At 35.6% G+C, this 25695-nt stretch overlaps 1 protein-coding gene across 41 annotated transcripts in view; it reads left to right on the forward strand.

The window, feature by feature from the left end:
- The first annotated feature begins 1602 nt into the window (after positions 1-1602).
- dnm2a (dynamin 2a) overlaps positions 1603-25695 on the forward strand; it is a 91022-nt gene continuing 66929 nt past the window's right edge. For 40 of the 41 annotated variants that reach the window (XR_015479865.1, XR_015479863.1, XR_015479864.1 and 37 more), the window contains exon 1: positions 1603-2021. Coding sequence is in view for 32 of the 41 variants with exons in the window: in XM_087242911.1 (XP_087099037.1) it covers positions 1861-2021 (161 nt within the window). In the remaining 9 variants the exon portion in view is untranslated. 41 annotated transcript variants of the gene reach the window in all.

The following is a 25695-nucleotide window of genomic DNA, read 5'->3' on the forward strand; positions in this document are numbered from 1 at the left end:
TACTTTATGCAGAATTATTGACAATAGGTCATTGGATTATTAAAAAATAACGCACACCCAAGAGTGTTATGCAAAGTGGACATTATTTTCAAACATATTTATATAAACAGTGAACGAGTTATAAATGATACATTTGGTTAACTTTGACTTAATTAGAATGTTTTATCTCTGATTGTGTAAGTAATAGGCAAGTCATGATATAAGGGATTGTAATGAATAAAAAGAGAACTATATGGTTGTTTGGAGTCATTGTTTTAAAGAACCAATTCTCAGAAATGAGTCGAACCTGACTCTTCAAAAGTAAATGGCTCAATAGTCTTCTAGTAATGTATAAGGGGGTTTCAATCTTTTAAATGCCACAGACCCCTATTTTCGATCCCCATGCTAAAATGTAATGTTTACTATATAAAGATACACTTATATGAAAATGCAATACATTAATAAATAAATTTCATAATCCAAATAAATAAATCGGTGTAAAATATATTACATATATGACAAAACTATATTTTTTATTAATAAAAAAAATATTAATTCTGACTTCAACTGTATATAGGCAACATTTTTCTCTTAAAGTACATCATATTAAAGGATACTTAGGTTTTATTCTAACTAGGTTCCATTAAGCCCAAATATCAAAGAGAAATAACAAAAAAAATGCATGTAAAAAACACATTGGGCTTTAAGAGGTTAAAGAAAAAAAATCCCTTCCTTCAACTTTTTGCATTAACCTCATTTTATTTATTGGAAAGTTTTTTTTTTATACACAAAGGCAAATATAAAGTGAGCCAAAATGTTTTATTTATATAAATGAGAATTGGAACTGTACTTAAAAACCATCACAAAGTCTCATAACAAGAAAGCAATCAAAACTTTATTTAATATTCAGCATTACTTTGTTTTATTTTTTCATATGCCCTCATTTATTTATTTATTTTTTTCTCTTGTACTTCCTCGTTATCCTTCTTTTAGTTATATTTCTTTAAAAAAATTTACTTTTTTTGTTGCACAAAAGTGTGGTTGCGAAATGCTCTTGGGTCCCTAATAGTTCTTTTACAGGCCCCAAAATGGCATGGGCCCTTATATCGTCCCCTGAATGTGTATGAGTGTCACCCAGTCATGGGTTTAAACAAATGACTGTAAAAAATAAATAAGAAAAAAATTTAAACATGTGCTGGTTAAGTTGGTGGTTCTTTCCGGTGTGGCGACGCCATATTAATAAACGGACTAAGCCGAAAAGAAAATGAATGAATATTATGTTGAATATTATGTTATAATTACTATTAAAATATCATGGTTTGTTTATCTTTTTCTATATTTATTTTATTAGCCTATATAAATTATATAAACACCACATTATCGTAATTTCTCATGGTTACATATGTTGTGATCAAGTAAGTACATTTGATTAACTTTGCAACAACATCCGTATTTTCCTATTCTTTTCTTATTGAAATTAAATTGACGTCCAAGCCGTCCAATAGCACTCTTCCGCCGTTGGAGGCCGAAAGCCGATCAAAACGCAGAACACACCAGGAAGCGCTCCCTTGGACCAATCAGATATCACGTTGTCGGTTGACAGGAGGCGGGACTCGCGTCACCGGTGGAGGTCGGATGTCGCCTGACCGGATGATAGCGAGAAGTTTTGTTTTGTGACTTTACGAATGATTGATCCTCTGATCACAGCACGTATTACAACACATGCGCGTCTTCTGTCAGTCAGCGAGTGTTTTACGCGCCGTTTGCCTTTGACAGACCGTTCTGGAAGCGTTTGAAGGGTGGAAACTGAACACTTGAAAGTAACCCGAGCGCCCTGCTGCTGCGAGCCCGTTCCTGCGCGCTGAGAGACGGCCAGAAACCATGGGCAACCGGGGGATGGAGGAATTGATCCCCCTGATCAATAAACTCCAAGATGCTTTCAGCTCCATTGGCCAAAGTTGTAACCTGGATCTGCCGCAGATAGCAGTTGTCGGAGGACAGAGCGCCGGAAAAAGCTCCGTGCTGGAAAATTTCGTCGGCAGGTTGGTTACTGGTTTCTCTTTTGGTTTGACTTTAGTCGAATACGTCACCTCGGCTCGTTACATTCACGAACGTGCAATTTATAAGCGGCCACGAGTCTCGTTTGCTACTTTCCAGCTGCGTTTTTATAAAAGACACACGCAACGTTCATTCACAAACGCGAGTTACGCAGTTGACGTAAGCGGACGCTCGCCGTCATTCATTGAACTGAAATGGGCGTAAGTCAGAGCAGAGAGCAAAATGGGGAAGTTTCGCGGCACTGCACACACACAACACATTAAGTTATAGTCCTGGTGTCCTTGATAGTTGTAATATGGCAAACAGGGAAATCATAATCATATTCACAACTTACGTCGTTAAACTTAAAGTCGTTTCCTCGTTCACAGTGCGTGTGTGTCTGCTCGGACCTTACGACACTGACACCTCTCTGGACATTGACGTCATGCTTTTGTGTACATGCCCTTATAAAAAAGTCTGCCGTGGTTAAAGAATAATTTCAGATGCAGATAAAACATGTTTTAAATAGCTAATACTGTTTTTAATGATTGATATAGTTTTATGAAGAGTTGCTTAATAATAATGTATGGTAAAGTCCAAAATAGTATATCCAGGAGAGCATTAAGTACAAACCCTATGTAAACCAATTTAATTCCTTACTTGTATATATAAGTGAATAGCATGTGTATCTGACATGAATAAAACACATGGGCAAATTATATTTGAATGGGTTGTTAGACCCATAGACTTTCTTGTGTGTTTTACAAACTGTTTTTTTTTTTTTACTAGCACTTGTGTATTTACATGTCTACATGTCTGGGTGGTTTAAAACACTGCTAAATTATGATAATATGACACATCTTCTATGGTTCAGTGCCAGCCAACGCACCAAAGCTCAGTTAAATTTTTTTTGTTTATTTACTATGAAATGCTCCCACATCTTGGATGACTAGGGCCACACAGATTTCTCTGCTTTCACTGATTCACAACGAATCAGTTATGAAATTTGTTTGCAACGCTTTTAATAATCTATTTTAATCGATTTAATCGATTCGCTGTTGCAGCCATAATTTGGTTTTCGTTATTGTAATGCATTATTGTTATTTCCTCATTAGCATAATAAGACCCCCCCCGGCAAAAAAAAAAAAAAAACGATAATTTCAGAGGCCTTTATGGCAGGATTTACTTTTGCAGTTTAATTACACTGTAAAAAATAAATCTGTAAAATTTACGGCACAAAACCGGCTGCTGAGGTTGCCATTATATTACCCATAAAAATACAGTACAAGCCGTAAATGTAATCTCTCATTTTTTACAGTAAACTACCATATTGCATTAATCTATAGAGGTAATATGTCTGTATTTTGAATTACCAACATTTACATATCTTTTGTTACACAGTTAGACACGTTAACACAGCCATGTGCAGGTGGTGATGAGAAAGTTACATACTGAACCAATGCTCATAACAAACAACTTTTCCCTCTAACAGTAAAGTGTGCTCAGTGTCATTCACACAGCTACTAAACATCAGAATGCTAACATGCATAAAATTCATGAAATAAACATTGTTTATTAACATTAGATGCAACATAAATCTCTAATGCACATAACTGATGGGTAAACAACAAAGATCCATAGTAATGTCAAGCAAAAGCACAAAAAGTGATGTGCAATACAAGGGATTCTGGGAAAGTCAATTTATGGTTATATATATATATATATATATATATATATATATATATATATATATATATATATATATATATATATATATATATATTACAGATTTTCGCTGTAGTATTTTTACAGTTTTTTTTACAGTTGAAATCATGGCCATTTTTTACAGTCTGGCTATTTTCATGTAAAATTATTATTAATTAATATATTTATTAATCATATTATTATATCATTAATACATTATTATTTACGAATTATTATTCATGTTATAACTATTTTAAATTGTAATTAATAATAACTTTGAAAAGGGTTTTCTGTGTAACATTTTTGAGATCATAATATGACCAAAATTAAAATCACAAAAGCCCTAAGTTGACCTCTATAGCATTACTGTAATGCTTTATTTATTAATTAATTTTATTTATGACCAGATCTAAATGCTATGACAATTACAATTTTAAAACAGCAGATAATTTATTAAGTGTATCAAATTTGACGAAATTGTATCTTAGTACACTTTAAAGGCAGCTATTTGCATTCTGAATGACATGAAAACCGAGAGACAATCCCCAGCCTGTTCTTTATGACCTTGGGTGTTTTGTCAGGCAGCTTGGTGAAACCACCTGTTTTGCAGTATATGCATAGGTCAGTGCCACACCTGTCATTCAGCACTGATAGGCTCTACCTGGAACACTGCACTTATGCCTACATGTTAGTTTTTTCCATTTTTCCCCAGTCAGATAACCTGCTCCTTCCTGCATTCATTTCCTCCACAGCCTCTCAGCTCTCAAGCTCTGCTCGTCTCTGAGGCTGAGCACACACACAACAGCATGTGGTCTCATTCGCGCTTTTAAAAACATAACTGATTCGAATGTACATCAGTGAACCCGAATCCCATGCTGCAAACGTTACATTACAGTACATGCTTTTAGAAATGTTGATGTGAAACGGAGCTTTGCAGAGCAACTAATGTTTACAACTGGAGAGGGGGCGGTATATGATTGAATAATTGTTTATCTTGATAAATGTTTTATTCATAATCGTTAGAAGCCAAAATCGAAACTGAATTTTTGATTAATTGCACACCCCCATTTTTAGGACAATTTGGATGATAATATGATAATTTTGTAGTGGAGTGCATCTGCATAATGTATTAAATATAGAAAAGCAAAGTTACAAATATAAAAAAAAAAGCTTTATGGTTTTTCTGGGAGACTAAAATTATTCAGGCAAAAAAATTGAATAATTAAATGTCAAATAAATAACGCCGTATAATATTCTTTGCAGACATACTGCACATAGATACAGTATGTTTTTTGAAGCTACTAAAAATTTACGTTTTCTGTGACTGAATGATTTGTCTGCCGATCACACCGAACACGTTTTTTTTGTGTTGAGTAGGCATGAGCCGGTTAAAATTTTAACAATATGATAACCTTGGATAAAATTATCATGGTATCACGGTAATATGCTCACTGCTCTAAAATATATTCTTTTTAAATGTCTAACGGCCGCAAACGATTCGTGTGCTGCATATGCACCATGCTCGCCTCATGTTTTTGCTATTTCGCCCTTTGTGCTAGCAGTTGAAAAAACTAAACTCTGAGCAAAAAAAATTGTCTTACACCAGTCACGTCTTTTTCGTTCTCCAATCAAATGAAAACAGAGGCGGAGTTTCTGTTGAGAAGACAGCAGTGTTTTTGTTGTCAAAACGACTACAGAAACATTTGAGGAAAAAGGTCAGTCAATATTATTGGCTTGTTAAAATAGGGATTTGAGACCTTTACACACTTATGGCATTTTTCCGAGTCTAGTGGTTACTGTTTTGAGCTATCCAAAGCTGTGTGACTTCACAAATGTTGCATATCACAATATTATTAAATATTACATTGATAACAATATCAGCAGCAACACTCGTGCACAATAGACAGTAGGGCTGTGCAATTAATCGAAAATTCGGTTTCGGATAAAAAAATTATTCCATCATATACCGCCCCCCTTTCTAGTTGTACACATTTGTTGCTAATATACTGTGGTGCATTTTTCACTTTCATATGCCATTGTGAGATGGTGTGGTTAAATCCACAGGGCTTCACTTCACACTTCTGTAAAATTCTATTTTCAATATTCAACTTACGTTGACTCTTCTTTGTCGGTGTTTAGTTCTGTATTTTCTATGTTAGAAATGTATGTTGGAAGTGCAACTTGTATTTGGCATTTGTATGGAGTATGAAAACAAAGTGAATTTGCAACACCTTTTCTTCGCTAATGGACTATCTAATCCAGGGGTGTCCAAACTTGGTCCTGGTTGGTCAGTGTCCTGGAGAGTTTAGCTCCAACCCTAATCAACCACACCTGAACCAGCTGATCAAGCTCTTACTAGACATACTAAAAACTTCCTGGCAGGTGTGTTGAAGTTGGATCTAAACTTACCACATCGGCCCTCCAGGCATGAGTTTGGACATCCCTGATCTAGACAGATGACGATGACACAATTTCATTAATTTAATTTTAATTGAACTCATCCAGCAGTTTTGAAGAAGAAAAGATTGGCCAGAAGGGTTCATGGAGAAGTTGATATGACTTTAGTTGCCTTGAAGTTGAGTCACCACCTCATAATTACCATCACAAATCTCTGGCTGTCATGTGACTTGTCACATTGTCGATTGTGCTTTTATAACAGCTGAGTTAAAGGGCCTGTTGTATTGCATGGATGAATCATTGTTTGATATGTATATGTCACACCCATGAGCTTGTGTAGGATATATGTCCTGAAAAAGACTTTCCATTCCAATTCACTGTAGTTAATGTATAGTGTTTTTAAACGGATTTATGGGAAAATATGATCTCATTACAATATTTACAATGGCTTGTTTAGATGGGTTTGGTTTGGAGTAGATCTAAACTGCTTAATTGGATTTTAAGTAGATGATGAAGATCTATTCTTATTAGCCAAGTTTACATTTAAAGATGTAAATCATGTAAGAAAATAGGTAGATATTGGAGATACGTGATACGAGTTCAGCGGCTCTAGACAGTTCTGAAAGTATTACTATCAAACTGTTTTGTTGAGCACAGACCTTGACTAAGGGATTTTAGAATGACCAAAACAACATTTGCAATGTTTTACAATGCGTTTGTTCCGCAGTTTGTCAGTTAAAGTCCCAATCCACCAATGTTAATGGTCACATGAGCTTTTAAAACAAAATAACATATTTTTTTTCATGTGGATGCTGTAATATATTGGGGAAATCAGTTTTCATTGTAGTGCACGCACATTTTTTCTTAGCGGATAAGCATTCTATCCCATTTAGTTGCAATATGCACATTTTCAAAATTTGTGTGCATATTTGCGTTTCCATTAAGCATTTTTTTTAACGATTTTTCAAAATGTGCTTAGAGAAATAGGTGAATGGAAACCTGGCTTCTTACACCTTGTGTTAATGTGTCTCTTTTGTCCATTTTCAACCACTCTTCTCATTCTTTGAGGGGGAAAGTCTATGGGCAGGTGTATTGATGGCCTTTTCTTATCTTTCGATCTACCATTGCAAAATAAGGTTGCGCGTTTTACATAAGAACAAGAAAAAACAAAAGAAAATACAGTAAGCAGCAGCTTTTATTTCTATTCTAAAAGCCACAAAACCACTTTGATTCATGTAAGATTTGTGTAAGAATCAAAACTGATCGGAGAATATTCTGTATTCTTGGGCAGTATCCAAATTTTGATACTGTCAAACCTTCTTGAGAATTTTTTATTAATTTCTAGACAGTCAAAAGTTTAGATACATTTCCTTGGTGTTTTTCTTTTTTTTTTAGCTTTGCTTTTAAACTGTATAACTTTGGTCAAATGTTTTGGGTATCCTTCCACAAGCTTCTCACAATAGTTTGAAGGAATTTTGGCAGATTTGTAGATTTGTAGGCTTGCTCGCACAAGCTTTTTTAACTCTGCCCACAAAATTTATATAGGATTGAGGTCAGGGCTTTGTGATGGCCCTTTCAAAACATTCACTCTGTTGTCCTTAACATTTTAACTAATTTGGCAGAATGCCTAGGTCATGGTCTGTTTGGAAGACCCAATTCTGGCCAAGTTTTATTTTCCTGGCTGATGTCCTGAGATGTTACTTTAGAATTCTTACACAATGTTCTTTCTTCATGATGCCATCTATGCTGTTAAGTGGACCACACTCCTGCAACAAAACAGCCCCACAATATAATGCTGCCGCCCCCATACTTCACAGTTGGAATGGAGTTTGTAAGCTTTCCCCTTTGTCCTCCAACTGTAACACTGGTCATTATGGCCAAACAGTTCCATCAGACCACAGGACATGTCCCCAAAAAAATATTCTTTGTCCCAGAGTAATTTAGAAAATTGTAATCTGGATTTTTGTTGATTCTGGCTTGTTGATTTTCCCATGTTGTCACAAAAGGAGGGACTGTGTTTGAAGTTTTCCTTAAATACTATTCTATAGTTTTGCCTCTAAATAACTCAAATGTTGTCAATTAGCCAATCTGAAACTTTCAAAACCTTGACTTCATCATCTGAGCTTTTTCAGAGGCATAATAGTCTTATTGTATGTAAACTTGACTTTCAAGAAAAGTTGAAACAATTTCTTTAAAAAAAAATATCTCTTTCATTATTTTGCTATTAAGCATACCAGACACAAATCTGAAAATCCTAACTTACCTAAAAGAAAAAGTTTAATCACATTAACGTCTGACCTTTTAAAATTGGTATATGTCTTCTTATACAGTGTATGTAAACTTTTTGTTTCGACTGTATTTTGTAGGGTTTTTAGTTTTTTTAAAGTACATTCACACACATGATTTAGAGATAAAGTGAAAGATTCACCAGCTAATTAATCGGGTTGATTTTTTTTTTTTTTTTTTTTGCCATTTGTAATTAATTAATATTGGCTGATTTAGTGCAAATTAGCCAGAACAGGCACAAACAAAGCATTTTTCTCATAAATTGCTATAAGGGTTTTGTTAAAACCTATATTTTTGTGATAAAACATTATAAAACAAAGACATAAACAGCATACAAGCTGTGAAACATGAATATATGGATAATAAATATATTTTTTTCTGGTCTTTTGTTTTGGTTAAACACATTATTTTAATCTATAATAGGCTCATATATTCATAGCAGAAAATTTTTTTAGGGCTGTTAAATTAAGAAGTAAATCATCAAGAATGCAGGTGCTGGCTGAGAACTTAAAACAATTGCAAGAAAGTGTTAATAACAAATCAATAACATGGCCTCAGTGATTGTGTTTGAACCAAATTTGAACAAGTTAGCTGAATTGCCTGACAAATTGGTCAAAATAGTTTATTGAAGAGCTTGACCAATAATCCAATAATTAATCAGAATCCAGAAATCAATAAACTGGAGAAAATCACTGAAAAATAGTAAAAAAGGTTATTTAATCATTCCATAACCTAAAATATAATATACTATTAATTAGCTTTATTGAGCAATCTTGAATGACTATTATAGTACTTTCTATAAAAGTACTACTATTTCAGCCTTTCCCTTCCAGAACCATATTTCATTTGATGTATCTTGCTGTTTGTTTGTAAATGTTACTGAAATTTCTTTTGTTATCTTTGCAGTGAAAGTCTATATCTTATCTATGCCCTCTTCCTTGTCTGTGTACAGAAAACAAGATGTTATTATGTGACTGCAGTGGTTGTGATGGTAGGCGAAGGGCGGGGATCATGCTCAGGGAGGCAAAATGGAGTCGCTAGTCACCACTAGGTTAATCTGACACCTGTCTGCTTATCCGGAATATCTGGAAGCTCTTGTTTCTTGTCACAAAGATATTCAAACTGCCTAAATGTTACTACAATTTGTCTGACAGACTGCTGAGACTCAAAATCGTGTTTTATGGCACTCATGCGGATGCTGTAGTGCTGCCTTGAGGGTTAGCCTGATTGGTGATTGTTTATGTGTGTTTAGTTGTAAGAGTATAAGGCTCGGAGGAACAGTTTCTAGGAATGGGTCTTGTCTCACAGGTGGTGTTATTTGAATGCGCTTGCTCTGGTTTATTGGGTTTACTCAGAGCGTGGGCTGTTTTGTGAATTTAACTTGGTTAAATTGCATAACAATGGGATTCGTGTTCCAGAAAGCATGTTTCTGGTGTTATCAAACTGTTGGTTGTTTACATGCAGTGGAAGTGCGTCAATGTTCCATAAACTCTTAACAACAAAATAAGACAACTTTTTTTATATGTTCATGTGATGCTTAAATATAGTGTTGGTAAGATTAACACATTTGAAAGAAGTTCAATGTACGATACGAATATACGAATATTTTAACCAAGTATCTACCTCATACCCGATACTGGTTTAGGTGCATCCCTAATCGTAAATCATTTGAAGATGCATAAAGACATGAACAGCCAACTCCATTGGGGCATAAATTACACCTTATTTAACTAAATGGAAACATTGAAACTGATAAACAATGTCTGATCAAATGTAATAATAAAAACAACATGGCACGCCATGAACACAGTGACACCTTGGTTCTTTATGACCTTCTGTCAGCCCTTTATCCGCCATACTAACATTTAGACAGCTGGGAATTAACAAACAAACGCACTATTCATCAGTCGGACACAATCAGAGCTCAGTAAACATTAGTAAGTTACACATATTAATTAGCCCAATCCATGTCGCATCTGCTGTTACAACATGCCAAGTAGAATGAAGGCCTTCGTTGAGACAGTCTGTCCAATTTCATCCCGCAGAACTGGATTTTCAAGCTCTTACACCAGATTCGGCGGTTCAAGCCTTCTTGAGCCATTTGCAGGCCATGCAGCTCTTCCATCTTGGGTGTTTATTATGGGGCTGATGTCATTGTTCTGCGTGACTTCTGCTATCTGGCTCCACCGGCTGCTTTAGGAGGGGCTGTTGTTCAGTTTGCTGCGTTCACTATGGGAGGACCATAAAACTGGAGCGAGAACACAGCGTGAACCTTGTGAAAGGCAGGCAGGGCAGGCGGATCATGCAGATAATACCACAGGCTGTTTTGTGACAAATGTGTTGGGGAAGCTAAACTCAACAGTTATTAATTATGAAATGAATGAGGCAAAGGAAGTCGTTGTGTTTGTTGTTTCGTACTTTATTTAAAGTCGCTTCCACAAGAAGTCATATTTTAAGATTGCAATCAATGCATTGTAGTGTTGCATGATATTGAAAAAATCTGATATTGGGATATTTTATTTGCCATACATATTGCAATTATGAATACAGTTTGAGTTGCTCTGCTTCATGGTTTTCTGGGTAGTCTTAACAGTATTTGGGTCCAGAAATTGAATAATTACATGCTTTTCTTACTCACATTTCTAGTACAAATATCTAAAAATTTTCAGATGAAGTAAAAAGTATTGTTTTCTTTTCACCTTAAGAAGAAACAAATCAAAATTAAGAGTTTTTTCCTTAAAACAAGCTAAATTATATCCCAATGGGGCTGGTAAAATATGTAGATATTTAGACTAAACCAGGGGTGTCCAAACTCGTTCCTGGAGCTCCATCTTTCTTCAACGCAGTCCTGTGTAGGTTTCTAGAAAGAGCTTGATTTGCTGGCTCAGGTGTGTTTAATTGGGGTTGGAAATAAAATATGCAGGACACAGGCCTTCCAGGACCACATTTGGACACCCCTGGACTATACGAGACTAGGCATGCAACGGTTATAGATTTTGGTTGTACGATTAAAGTCTGAGAAACATTCACAGTTTCACAGTTATCACGATTATTATGCATTTATTAATTTCTAAACACTACTAGTTTAGAAAAATCACATAAAAACTCGAAGCAGTAGCACAGTAGGTGGTGCTGTTGCCTTACAGCAAGAAGGTCGCTGGTTCGAGCTTCAGCTCAGTTCGCGTTTCTGTGTGGAGTTTGCATATTCTCCCTGCGTTCGCGTGGGTTTCCTCCGGGTGCTCCGGTTTCCCGCACAGTCCAAAGACATGCGGTACAGGTGAATTGGGTAGGCTAAATTGTCTGTAGTGTATGAGTGTGTGTGTGTGTGTGAATGTTTCCCAGAGATGGGTTGCGGCTGTAAGTGCATCCGTTGCGTAAAAAATTGCTGGATAAGTTGGTGGTTCTTTCTGCTGTGGCGACCCCAAATTAATAAAGGGACAAAGCCGACAAAAAAATGAATGAATGAATTTGTACATTGTTAATAATTGATATAACAATAAATAAATAAATAAAAAAAGTAGTATTTGTTTAATGAAGGGCTTAAAATTAACTTAACCTTAAAAAATTTTGGAGCACCCACTAAAAATGATTGAGCACCACTGCAAATTGTATATTACAGATTTATTGTATTTTAAAATAACGTCAATCAGGACTAACAAAACCCAGAAACAACTATTTCCCTCATCACATATTGGTATTTGTGTAGTAATTCCAAAATTAATATCTAATAATTGTAGAATATTAATGAAGACTACATTAATACTACCAATAAATAACATTAAGTTTTATACGTATTTACATGCTATAAAAAGTCCAACTGTTAAATTATGACAAAGGAATATATGTTTTGCATCAAACAAAATGCATTAAAGCATAGCTGTAAGAAATATACATTTTGCATTATTGTTTTTATACACATGTCAATATGATTACTAGAAAGATCGGACAAAAAGAAGAAAAAAAGTCTTACTTCTACTACTCTTTAAAGGTTTTGGTTTCGGTTTGTGTCATTTTAAATGCTCAGTCTTGTTTTAATTTTTCTGTGTTCATGGAAAAAACCAGGTGAGTCAGCCGGCCCAATATATGCGGCGCAGAGCAGCTATTCTCGCGATGACCACCTGCACAGAACCAGTCTTTGTCATGAGCCGAAGTTTCAGTATAAACTTAGTAAAGTCGAGCTTCTTTAGCAATGGTTTATTAAGTTAGATTTTACATTTACCATCTATTTGTGCTGAACACGCAGTGAATGCAACGCATCGAGATTCAGGCCATTAGACAGCCGATCCACTGCGAGTCTTTCTGCACTCTCTCCGAAAACACTTGACTGATCTCAGCTGGCGGATCAATATTTGTAACTTTAAATGAGGTTGCAAACCTGTGTACTTTTTTTATTGCTTCTTACTCAAACTTCAGCTGTTTGCATTTCCCGCAGTAACGCGGCCACAAAAGCCCCCATCTTTCAGTGCGCCTGAAAAGTGTGAGCGCAACAGCACATTGTGTCGCGTGCCCCTCGCTCCATTGAAAATAATAAACTTGCACGAGCTTGCCTTAGCTAATACCCTCAGTCATAGTTAATCCAGTGTGCGTGGTTATTAGTTTCTGTGTATAAACTAGCACACAGTTTGCATAACTTTGTTTAGTTGCTGCAGTTTTGTTTTGTGCAGAAACGCGGTGTTGAGAAGCCTTTATGATTAATTAACCGTACGAATTAAAGTGCGGTCAATAGTGAAACCGGTTAATCGCTGCATCCCTAAACGAAACAAGCTTGTTTAATTTATTTATTAATTTTTATATTAAATTTTTCTTAGTTAAACTTTTTTACACCTCCAAACATCCTTATTTTTTTGTGCCCAAATGTTTTAAAAAATGTTTAAATGCACAGTCATGGGCCTTAAAGGCACATGCAAATGATAAACCTTCACTCTAATATTAAACTTATTAGTGACTCTACAAATCCCATCAGCTACTGATAAACTATTATTCAGACTCAATATTGCATAACCTATGATGGAACTATTGCAGATGCGCACATTGCGAAATCAATGCAGAAATGATATATTGTGCAGCCCTAATGCAATGTTATCCAAAATTGATGGTATGAAGTTGGAATACCATGATCAAATGACAACACATCTTACATGACCATGTTCCACCCTCATTGTCGCTAAGAATTAAATCAACCCAGGTTCATTGGAAATATGTGCCTCTGCATTTTTGCGATACATACTATGTGTTGCTTTTGGTACTTTTCAGTTGATGGGGTTTGTCATACAGTTCACCTAACTAAAACCTTCCCTAAATTCAACCAATAGTGTTTTCAAAAGCAAACGTAAAAGAAAATTTTACTTTAACCATGTAGTTTTAACATAATTTACATTGTTTTTATTAGGTTTTATTAGGTTTGTACTGTGCGACTTGCACAATAGATCGCTCTCTGGCCTTCAAAGTATTTACTACTGATCATATCCCCGTGTTTTACTCAAATAATTTGCAAGACAATCACAGCTTTAGTTAAATCGCAAATGCGATTTTTATGTCGATATATCGTTCTGCCCTAGTAAATACCATTAGTTTGAAAAGGAATTGAAGTTTTTGTCACTATCATCTCGCGTCACAGCAGCTAAAATACAGATGCAGACATACCAAGTCTTCCGGAAGTTCCGGGAGTCTCCTGCAAATGCATCTAGTAATCTTGCATCTCCAGTCCGGTCCTCAAATACTCATCCCTCCCTGCTCTTTAGATTTTTTATTTTTTTTTTCCTGCTCTTTAGATACGTCACGCACATCCCATGCTGTGATGCGAGCAAAGTTATCTCCTCCATCTAGTGTCTAGTTATTACCTCTCCCCTAAATTCTGCATATCTTTCGCATATTCATACCGGCTCCGTGACCCCCAAAATGAATTAAAATAGAAGTAAATCATGACGAAGAGAGTGAATGAGCAAGAGAACAGATCGCGAGAGGAGCAATGATGGTCTAAGCATTACATTTGTTACTGTAGGTTAAATGAATAGAGCAGTAAAGATAGCGTGAGTGCAAACCCCCCTCTATCTCTCTCATTGAGAGATCTCCTGTCAATTGTTGGGGACGAGCAAAATATTTGAATGGTCCTGCATGTATTTAGGCCTTTTTTACATAACATCTGAAAGTTCTGTCTTTTGACAATATTGCAGGTCCACTAAAAACTGGCTGGAATTATTATTAGATAAAACTTTTTTAGCATAAACATTTAATAATATAACTTCTTGTAATACACTCATTGCTATAAGTAGTTTATAGGCCTATTTCCTTTTAGTAAAGAAGTATTAGATTTATAGATGTGCATTTTAACTAATTTTTCTCTTTCATCATTTGCAATGTTTCCAAATTGCATTGTTTGTCATTTTTCTGTGGCGGTTCATTCAGCTTTGGTGACCCCTGATAAATAAGGCACTAAGCTGAAGTAAATTGAATGATTGAATTATTTTCTGTAAAGCTGCTTCTGACCATGACATGTTCACATCTAAATTTTTACAAGGGACATGTTTAATAAATGGCGACACAGTGGCGCAGTGGGTAGCACGTCCGCCTCACAGCAAGAAGGTCAATGGGTCACTGGATCGATCCTCAGCTCAGTTGGCGTTTCTGTGTGGAGTTTGCATGTTCTCCCTGCGTTTGTGTGGGTTTCCTCCGGGTGCTCCGCTTTCCCCCACAGTCCAAAGTCATGTGGTACAGGTGAATTGGGTAGGCTAAATTGTCCGTAGTGTATGAGTGTGTGTGTTTATGGTTTCTAGAGATGGGTTGCGGCTGGAAGGGCATCCGCTGCGTAAAAACTTGCTGGATAAGTTGGTGGTTCATTCCGCTGTGGAGACCCCGGATTAATAAAGGGACTAAGCCGACAAGAAAATGAAATGAATGTTTTAATAAATGTTTCAATAAATGGGCCAGACATTTCTGACTTGCCATACCAAGAGGCTGAGGGAATGTTGTACACCCAGGAAATGTACATTGCATTGACAAAAGCTGCACAGTTTGTGAATAAAAATAAATAAAAGAATTACAAGCAGTTGTACAGTTCAAATAGTTGTTCAGTTATTTACTGCTGTCATTAAAAGACCATGATTTCTTGTGTCAGTGTCTGAACAGCCACACTGTGTAGTGCCACTTTGCGTCACAACCCCAATCCACCCACCCCTAAAAATGTAAACCTAGGGGAAACACTGATTATGATGCATGGCATTCTTTTTACTTAAAACACTGCAGTCAAACACACTTTTAAGTCTTTTTCACTTTAAAAGAAATATAGACTGAAGTGTGTATTTCCAATGAGCCGTTTTTTGCCTTTAAGATGTGTATTTGCAAGGTTCCACACAATTCATTCACATTGTCCCAATACAAATTAATTAAGTTAGCTTAACAAATGTGAGTGGATTAAACATTAAACAATTAGCCCCTCCCCCACCCCCCCAAAAAATAAAATAAAATAAAATAAGTAAATAAATTAAAACAAATCTTACAAATTGTTGTTTTGGCTAATTTTAAATAAGTAGTTTGAACAAGCAGCAAAATATATCTTTGATAATTCTGTGTGCTAGTACATATATTGTACACACATGACAAAACTAACCTATTAATATGTAAATATAAGTGTAGGTCTGTTTTCTCAGTCATTGTTTGAAGACATGCTGTGTGTGGGAAGTCAAACTTCCCCATTTTAAGTGAATTTCCCCAGTTCAAGTTTGTTTACAAGTGGATTGGTTTCAAATGGATCAGTTTTCGGTGTTTCACTTTATCGATGGACAGAAATATCCGGATGACTTAGTTTAAAGGCAGATGAAACCACGATAGTGTTGTTAACAACAGTAGAAACAGATGATTGAATCAGTTTAGAGTGGGTTTACTATGAATTTACTGTGGTATCAGTAGCTGCATCACAGTATTGTGGTAGGATTAGGAGCTATACTTATACTTATATACTTATATAACTCTATTATGATATTAATGTTGGCATGTTAAATATATCAGTGAAATTGGTGTTCTAGTAACATGTAATTACAGTAACTGTTGTAATTATAGCTACATTACATGAGTTAAAACATTAATCAGTAGTGTTTTTCATACAGTTGCCATAGAAACCACATTGATAAATTTCAGCTACAAGGTGCTATATTGGATCTGTTATTATCTATATTAAAGATATGATGGATGTTATGTTAATAAAATTAAGGTCATAACTTATTTTACAGATAATTGATCTTCTTTTTTTTTTTTTGGTCATGTCATATAATTTAGATCAGGGGTATCCAAACTCTTGGAGGGCCTGTGTCCTGCATATTTTAGTTCCAACCCCAGTTGAACCAGCTTATCGAGCTCTTTCTAGGATCACAGAAACTTCAGGCAGGTGTTTTACAGCAATCTGGAGCTAAACTATGCAGGACACCGGCCATCCAAGACTGAGTTTGGACACCCCGGATCTAGACCAACTCAACAGCAGATTTAACTTTTCTTTTTAATGATTTAGGACTTTTGTTGGGCTATCTAAATGCAAAGAAGGCCAGTTTTGATCTGTCTGGTCGGAGAACATGCGCAGAAGGAAACTGATAGTTTGGTTCATAATTCATGGACGTCCAAATAAAGCCCTTGATTCCACTGTGCACTTGCTCTTATGAATATTTAATATAGTTCCCCTATAGTATAAAGGTAGCAATTGTTGTAATAAGATCATGATCATGAAAGGCTCCAGTGTAGCTGCGGTTTCTTACAAAAAGTTAAATGAAAGAGGAATATACTTTGCCACCTCTATAAAATATTAGTATGAATGTAAAATTAAAACAGCAAATAATACACTTATATATAAATATTACTACAGTTGTTTGGAAATGCACCAATAGCACACCCTTTTCTGTTCCTCATGCATTTGTATATAATGACACTTGAGTTGTTTGACCTTATGTTCAAATTATCAACAGGTATCAAATATATTGTTTTATCACAAAGACGTTATCCAGCCCAAGTGCTTTCAACATTCATAATTAGGAAAATGTTTTTTGAAAGATTTTTTGAAGATCATGCGACAGAAAACAAACAAAAAAAGAAATTGTTCACTTGAATGTTCACTTTTAGTTGGCCGCACCCACTTATTTACATTTTGCAGTTTATACAGAATTTAAAAAAAATGTATAATACACATTTTATTCCACGGTATTGATTGATACCATCATGATGCTCAGTGCTAATTCACCCTTAACATATTTAACTTAAATGTTAAATTGATTGAATCATCATTCACTTGAACGTTCACTTTTAGTTGGCCACACCCACTTATTTACATTTCACAGTATACACAGAATAAAAAAAAATATGGTACACATTTCATTCCGCAGTAATGATTTATGCGATCTTAATGCTCAGCCCTAATGCACCCTAAACATATTTATCTTAAATATTGACATGATTTAATCATCATTCACTTGAACGTTAACTTTTAATTGGCCACATCCACTTATTTACATTTCGCGGTATACACCGAATAAAAAAATAATATGGTACACATTTCATTTCGCGGTAACGATTTATGCGATCATAACTAGGGGTGTCAAAAGGAATTGTTTTTTTGGTGCACCACGATGCAGACGCGGACAATTCGTTATCGGTTCAGTAATAATCATAACCGGTTATTATGTACTGATGTCATTTATCTCCTATGCGCTCTGTCGCGAGGGAGGTGAGCGCGGGTATTTACAACACTCAACCAACTCAGGGCCGGCCCGTGGCATAGGCACCATAGGCAAATGCTAAGGGCGCTGTATATCCAGGTGGGCGCCAGAAATGAGCGTGGTTCAGTTGGTTTTGTTTTCGATATTCCTGACACACATTCAGTTATAGACGGCAATAACTCAAAAAACTCTTACCCTAAAAAGATCTAAAGTGTGTTTCCTACAAAAAGACATAGCTGGTTATGTTTAACAGCTGTCTTTCTTTTTTTCGCTCAACATTTTGAGCACTGCACCGTTTAAGCCCTCGCAATATGTGTTTAGCCAGGAGAGCTCGCGCTGAGAGGAGCTCTCAGTAAGGGACCGTCAGAAAAGTGCTTCTTTTTTTCATTTTTTTTTTTTTTTCCGTTTTTCTGCTCTGCTCAGCTCAAGCTCTCCCTGTTGCGAGGGCTTAAGTGTGTGTGGGTGTGTGGGTGTTTGTTGCTGTCTATGTTTGTGTATGTGTTTGAATGAGAGACAGTTTGGGGCTGTGTGTCTGTGTGTTTATGCAGACAGCATGTTATAGCCTTCCCCCTAAAATATAATACTGTATATGGAAAGCATCGTCAATATACCGTGATGCACCGATATATCGAATTGAACCGAATCGAAGGCATGGTAATCGTAACCGAACCGTGAGACAAGTATAGGTTCACACCTCTAATCATAATGCTCAGCCCTAATGCACCCTAAACATATTTACCTTAAATATTGACATGATTTAATCATCATTAACTTGAACTTTTACTTTTAGTTGGCCACGCCCACTTATCTACATTCCGCGATATACACTGAATAAAAAAAAAAATAAATATTTGATGGTACACATTTTATTCCACGGTAACGATTTATACCATCATACCACCCAGCCTCTGAAGATTTAAAAAGTTTTTGCTCAAATTTATACGAGATACCAGATCACAGACCCTGAACTACTTTTTTTGTTTTTTATATAAATTTTATTACATTATTTTTTTTGCCAAACAGTGCTGTCAGTGACACCTCATTGTTAGTACTGTCAATAATCTCAATCATTTTGTACCTGCATCTTTAAATGTCATTATCTTAAAAAAAATATAGAACAAATCTGAATGGTCCAAACTTGGTCATCATTATTTTTCATTTGGTATTTTTTGGTTGGTTTCTGCTCGGTTAACCCACTCATAATTACAACAAAAAGGCTCCAGTTTTCTTCATGAGCCATTATTCTTAGCGGTGGACTCTTCTGAGGTGTTCATATTTTGGATAATGAGAGCAGAGCAGAGCAGGCGATTAGCCCGTTTCTCCGGCTGGTGGAGTAAGACTCACGCTGGGTGTAGCTGAAGTGAGACAAATCCTGTCTGTCTCTCTTCCAGTCTTTTCCACTCTCTCTGCTCAGCGCTGCGTTTTTTTGCATGCATAATGGATGAAACGATACACAATCTGCTCAGCCTCCTCTATCATTTAAAGCCCATGAATAATGGACGGCAGCCCACCTGCCTGTTTGCTCTGGAAATAAGTGAGGAATGAAGCAATGTGTTTTCAGGAGCGATCATAACATATTGCTTCCTGCAGTGTGGGTATTTGTTCTTATTTGCGAAGTGTCACAGTCGGTTGCTCATGTGTGTATTTACCAGCCTTTTTTTTGTTTCATTGAAAGCAGTGCTGGTGGGTGTGTGTAGGTGTCTGGATTTGCTGGCTGAGTGGGTGTCTGTCGAGAGTCATGTATGCAGAGTTATGGTGGCACACAGATCTCTGTGGCCTGTTTTCATTCGCCCTTTCCCCCTGCAGGCTTTGGCTGTTGTCATACAGCCACGTGCTTCGTGCTGCCAGACGGTGCCATCTTCATAGGACACACATTTGAAAGCTTTGGCTTACTTTATAAGGGTTCAACGATGAATTGGTCTGGACAGGCCGTACATTTTTTTTTTTTTCTCCAAATTGTTCTTTTACTATTACTAAATTTATGATTTCAGACTTTCAGCTTAAAGTAAAAAAAAAATAGATAAATAAAAATCAAGTGACTTTTGTGGACAATGAATTATTTTTTTATATTTTTGCAGAATACACTGCAAAAACGTTTGCTAAGAATTTTATTTAAAAATATTTATTAAGATATCTTTTTGTATTACAGTGTTTCCCCTACCATTATATTAGGGGGGCACCTCACTCTCCCAACAGCTTTCCCTGGCCCTCTTAAAGTCAAGTTTATTCATTCATTCATTTTCTTTTTGGCTTAATCCATTTATTAATCTGAGGTTGCCACCGCGGAATGAACCGCCAACTTATCCAGCATATTTTTCACACAGCGGATGCCTTTTCAGCTGCAACCCATCTCTCGGAAAAACATCCATACACACTTGTTCACATTCATACACTACAGACAATTTAGCCTACCCAATGTACCGCATGTATTTGGATGGTGGGGAAAACTGGAGCACCCGGAGGAAACGCACATGTACACAGAGAGAACATGCAAACTCTACACTGAAATGCCAACTGACCCAGCCAAGGCTCGAACCAGCGACCTTCTTGCTGTGAGGCAACAGCACTACTTACTGCGTTGCCTGAAGTCAAGTTAATTTTATTTTTTTATAGAGCCAGATCACAAATTCTAATAAGCTAAATAGCCGTATGTAATATCTTATTTACACAACAGCATGCAGGGCTCGAAATTGTGATGCATATTGGTCGCATATGTGCCCAAAACTTAATCTATGGGACCTCATAATATACAGTTGAAGTCAGAATTATTAGCCTCTCTTTGAATTTTTTCTTTTTTAAATATTTCCCAAATAATGTTTAACAGAGCAAGGACCTTTTCACAGTATGTCTGATAATATTTTTTTTTCTTCTAGAGAATGTCTTATTTGTTTTATTTTGGCTAGAATAAAAGCAGACTTACATTTTTTAAAAAAACATTTTAGCGACAAAATATTATTTTAATTATCTAATTATTAATTATTTTTTATCATTTTTTTTGGACTGTCTACAGAACAAACCATCATTATACATTAACTTGCCTAATTACCCTAACCTGCCTAGTTAACCTAATTAACCTAGTTAAGCCTTTAAATGTCACTTTAAGCTGTATAGAAGTGTCTTGAAAAATATCTAGTCAAATCTTATTTACTGTCATCATGACAAAGATAAAATAAATGAGTAATTAGAGATGAGTTATTATAACTATTATGTGCAGAAATGTGTTGAGAATCTCTCCATTAAAAGGAATTTGGGGAAAAAATAAACAGGAAGTCTAATAATTCATGGGGGCTAATAACTCTGACTTCAACTGTATTTGGGAGCATTTGTGCTACTGCATATAATGGTTTTAGTGCGACCTGTTTAGATGAAAAATCAAACGAAAAAAAAAAAACATATTGATTCGCTCTTTTCTCCGCCGCTATATTGGTTCATATTAGCTGTCAACCACTCAAGGCTTTACTCTGTCAGATAACAGGGCTTTTGTGAGTGCAAGTAATGCAAACGGCTGAAGATTGAGGAAGACGCGATGACAAGTACACATATTTGCAAACCAACCCAAAGTTACAAATAATGGCGATGAGAGCGATCATGTGATGAATAGTGCAGAAAGACTCGTGTGGATCAGTTGCTTTAATGGCCTGAATCTCGATGCGTTGCATTCACTGCGTGTTCAGAGCAAATGGCTGCTAAATGTATTATTTAACACTGTACATCATCAAAGAAAGAAGCTCGCATATAAGTTTAAAGTGAAACTTCAGCTCATGACAAGGAACGTGAGAATCCTGCTCTGCCTGCTCTCTCGCCTGCTTTTCCACAAACACAGAACAATGTAAATCAGAGCATAAGGAGACTGAGCATTTAAAATGACACAAACCGAAACCAAAACTTTTAAAGAGTGGTAGAAGTGAGACTTCCTTTCTTTTGTCTGTTCTTTTGGCATGAATATTATTTTTCTTTTTAGTTACTGATGACTGCTTTGCAGCTTTCAGCCTTGAATTGAATGATTTATTATAATATTACATTTGTGTTGTGGCAGAAATATTGTTTGTTTATTAAATTGACATACGTACAAAGACAATAGTGCAAAATGGACATTTCTTACTGCAATGCTTCATTTTTGTTAATGCAAACCATAGATTTATTTGTCATAATGTAACAGTAGGACTTTATATAGCAGATAACTTACATTCAAGCACATTTAAGGTAGAATGATCATGAGAAATGTTATTCATGGTTAGTCTTATTCTCCTCATCGTCATCATTAATATTTTATAGTTATTAGACATTCATTTTTGGAGTTACTGTGCAAATATCAATAAGTCATCACAGAATTACGTAGATAGTTGTTTCTGATTTTTGTTAGTCTTAGTTGTTATTTTTAAATACAATAAATTTTACTAGTATAAAAAATGCTTCTAAATGTTTGAAGTCCTACCAGTTAAAAGAGTTTATTTTGAGCCCAGTACGCGCTTTTCAGCTCTGTCTCATGCTCTCACTCTGCCCAAATAAAATTCTACGTAAATTAAGTAAAATGTTTCGTCAAATATTTTAACACCTTAAACAGGCAGTTTTGAGAGGAAACCAGACATGGCTTTTTAAAGAGTCTCCTTGCTAGCCTTACTGAAAGTACAAAACTGACAAACACATGACACATGATAGCTTTTGCCTACTCTTCATCACGAGGAAGACAAGTAGGAATCATTAATAAGTTTGTGTATTATGGAGGACTCAAATTCCTAGAACTGGATTGGAGAGGTGTTATATCGAAATCATGTGCATTATAAGTTTGTAGAAATTATACATTAAAAATTCCCCTAAATATAAATGTTAGTACTGCTTGAACTTGAACAAGTTCCATTAATTCCATCCATTAATTTCTCCTAGTTGTATTAGTATTTTTTAGTGTGCTTTAAATGCTTTAAAAATAAGTTAAACCTTTGTAAACTAGAAATATATGTACTGTATATCATTTATTAAAAAAAATGTGGGCAATACATTGATTAACTTTATTAAAAAAAAAAAAAAAATCTTATTTTTAATTCAACTATGGGGTGCGGCTATAGGGGACCTACAAGACATTGTGCCCAGGGGCCTCTGATTTATCAATCCGGGCCTGGTGATTGGAAGTTCAGATGTTTAACGCGGATGTTAGGACTCAACATTGTAGTCAGCAATACTAATTTCAGTCAGTTAAAACATCACCATGATCTGAAAAATGTCTTACAGTAAGGTTTTGCAACCCAACTGAATCATGATTCACTTAATTAAACTTCATTACGATTGTCAACATACGTTTTTTTGCCAGATCCTCTCATTTAAGCCCTTGGTTTACCTGCGCTGCAGTTCTTCAAGTTCAGTTCAGTCGCACAGCAGGCTGTAGTGTTTGTGTTTGGTTCACTAAATCATGCATGCGCAGTATTATCGGTTCACCATTTCTCAATGTTACGTTATTGTTTTTATAACTGAATGAGAGTATATATTGGATTATTTAGAGTCAGAGGGGGGTATTAGGCTTGTTATAAAGTAAGTAGTTGGTGTATAAGTGCTTACTTGAGACGCGATTTGTTTCAAATGATTCAGTTTAATTTGGTAAACTAGTTCCACCGGTTCACTTAAAAGATCCGGTTAAAAGGATTTGTTTGCAATCGCGATACAGAAATAAAACCCATTATTGGGCACAAATGTGTTAAAGTAATAGTTTAAAGTGTCTGTATTTAACGCTGTCACCGTGCTGCTGTCATGTCCACTGGTTGTTTTTGTCATGATCTGGCTAATGGCAGCAGGATTACAGACTCTGAGGTGCAAAAGTGTCAAACACAAACACCTGCAGCGTGGATTACATTTATCTCTAAAAGGCTTTCAGTGAGATTATGTATTAAATACATTTACAAACACGAAAACGAAGGAGGTTTTTGCTATTATTTTAGTTATAGTTAGTTTTTAATGTAGTTTTTTTATGTTTTTGAAAAACTCTCGTTTTTATTTTTATTTCAGTTAACGGCAATGATTTTATATTTTAGTTTTCGTTTTTTCATTTGTTTTCATTACCTATAATAACATTGCCGTATGGATCACAACCCACAGTTCAGAATGCACGTGACCCATGGAATAACAACTTTTTTGAACATGTTAAGTTAATCCAAAATTTATAACATTTGCAGAGAGATTGCCTTCTGCGTCATTCAAATCACATGTATGAAAGCATTTTGGCTTCCTTGTAAAGAATAATAATGAGCACCGAATTGTGATCTTTTTTTAGATTTTGTGCTAAAATTGTTAACTCCACTTGGAAAATGTCAGTAAGCATATCAGATTTTGTCATTGCACAGCACTTGCCAAATGTACAGAGTGTCTTTCTCTCTGGCCCCAGGCCACCAGGCAGTCCTTATTGTCAAGCCCTGATCTGTCCCTCTCTTTGTGTATGACCTTTTTCTTTTATTGTGTAGAGGCTTGTATGTGTGCGTTTTTCAACCATGGTCTGTCGTTCACCTCGAGGCTCTGCTGTATTGTGCATTCAGGCCTGCGGTGGCTGGATTCACAGCTGACTGCACCAGCTTTGATCAGGACCAGATGTAGAGCAGGATCTCCTGGAGAGACAGGATTACTCATTATGATCGGACGACTCCCAAACACACAGACCTTCATTCAAGCCACCCTCTGCATCAAAGCTTGCCATGTGGAAATAGACCCACCATTTCGTCATGACTAGGGCCAGACAGAATCTGAAGACATTTTTTACTATTTCTGCTGAGAATTTTGTTAAAAATCTGCAGATTTAAGTGTAATGATGGGAGTATGACAACTAAATCCTTTATATATAAAATAAAAAATAATACCTTTTTAACTTGTATTTAATTCTTACAATGCAAATTCAATTAGATCCACTTAATTTGGTAAACAAAGCAAGTCTGTCATATATCTCCTGAAAGACAGAAAATATTATTTTACAAACTGTATTGTGAATAATTTTCATAAACATTTTCATGTTAGTCAATAATTTTACAGAAATTAATTTAAAAACTGAATAAATATAATTTTACACAAGTAAATAAACATTATCAATAATGGGTTAAAAATTTGGAATTCCGCACTCACTGAATCATGTCAGATGCATAATGAACATGACTAGTGTAAACAGCATTTTCAACACCCCGTTATATCTTTCTGGTGAACTGCTCTATTAAAGGAAAAGTTCAATTAACGATGAACGTTTCCTGTTAATTTACAAGGGATCCAAGATCAGCCTTTATTTATTCAGTAGAACAGTGGTTCTTAAACTGTGGTACGCGGGCTTTCTTCCAGTGGTATGTGGAGGAATCAAATATATCATATGTACATGCTACATATATTTCAAAATTTATTAAAAAAAAAAAAATATATATATATATATATATATATATATGATTATGGTGCTAGGGTCAGACAGAATCTGCCGATATTTTTTGCTATTTCTGCAAATAATTTAATAAAAAATCTGCAAATTTATGCAGAATGATTTAAGGAATATCATAACTAAAAACTTCATATATTAAATGAGCAAGTAATACATTTTTAACTTTTTATTTGATGCTTACTATGCAAATCCACTGAAATCCAC

The sequence above is a fragment of the Danio rerio genome, chromosome 3 (genome assembly GCF_052040795.2).
Source record: "Danio rerio strain M-AB ecotype USA chromosome 3, GRCz13ab, whole genome shotgun sequence".
In the NCBI taxonomy this organism is placed as follows: Eukaryota; Metazoa; Chordata; class Actinopteri; order Cypriniformes; family Danionidae; genus Danio; species Danio rerio.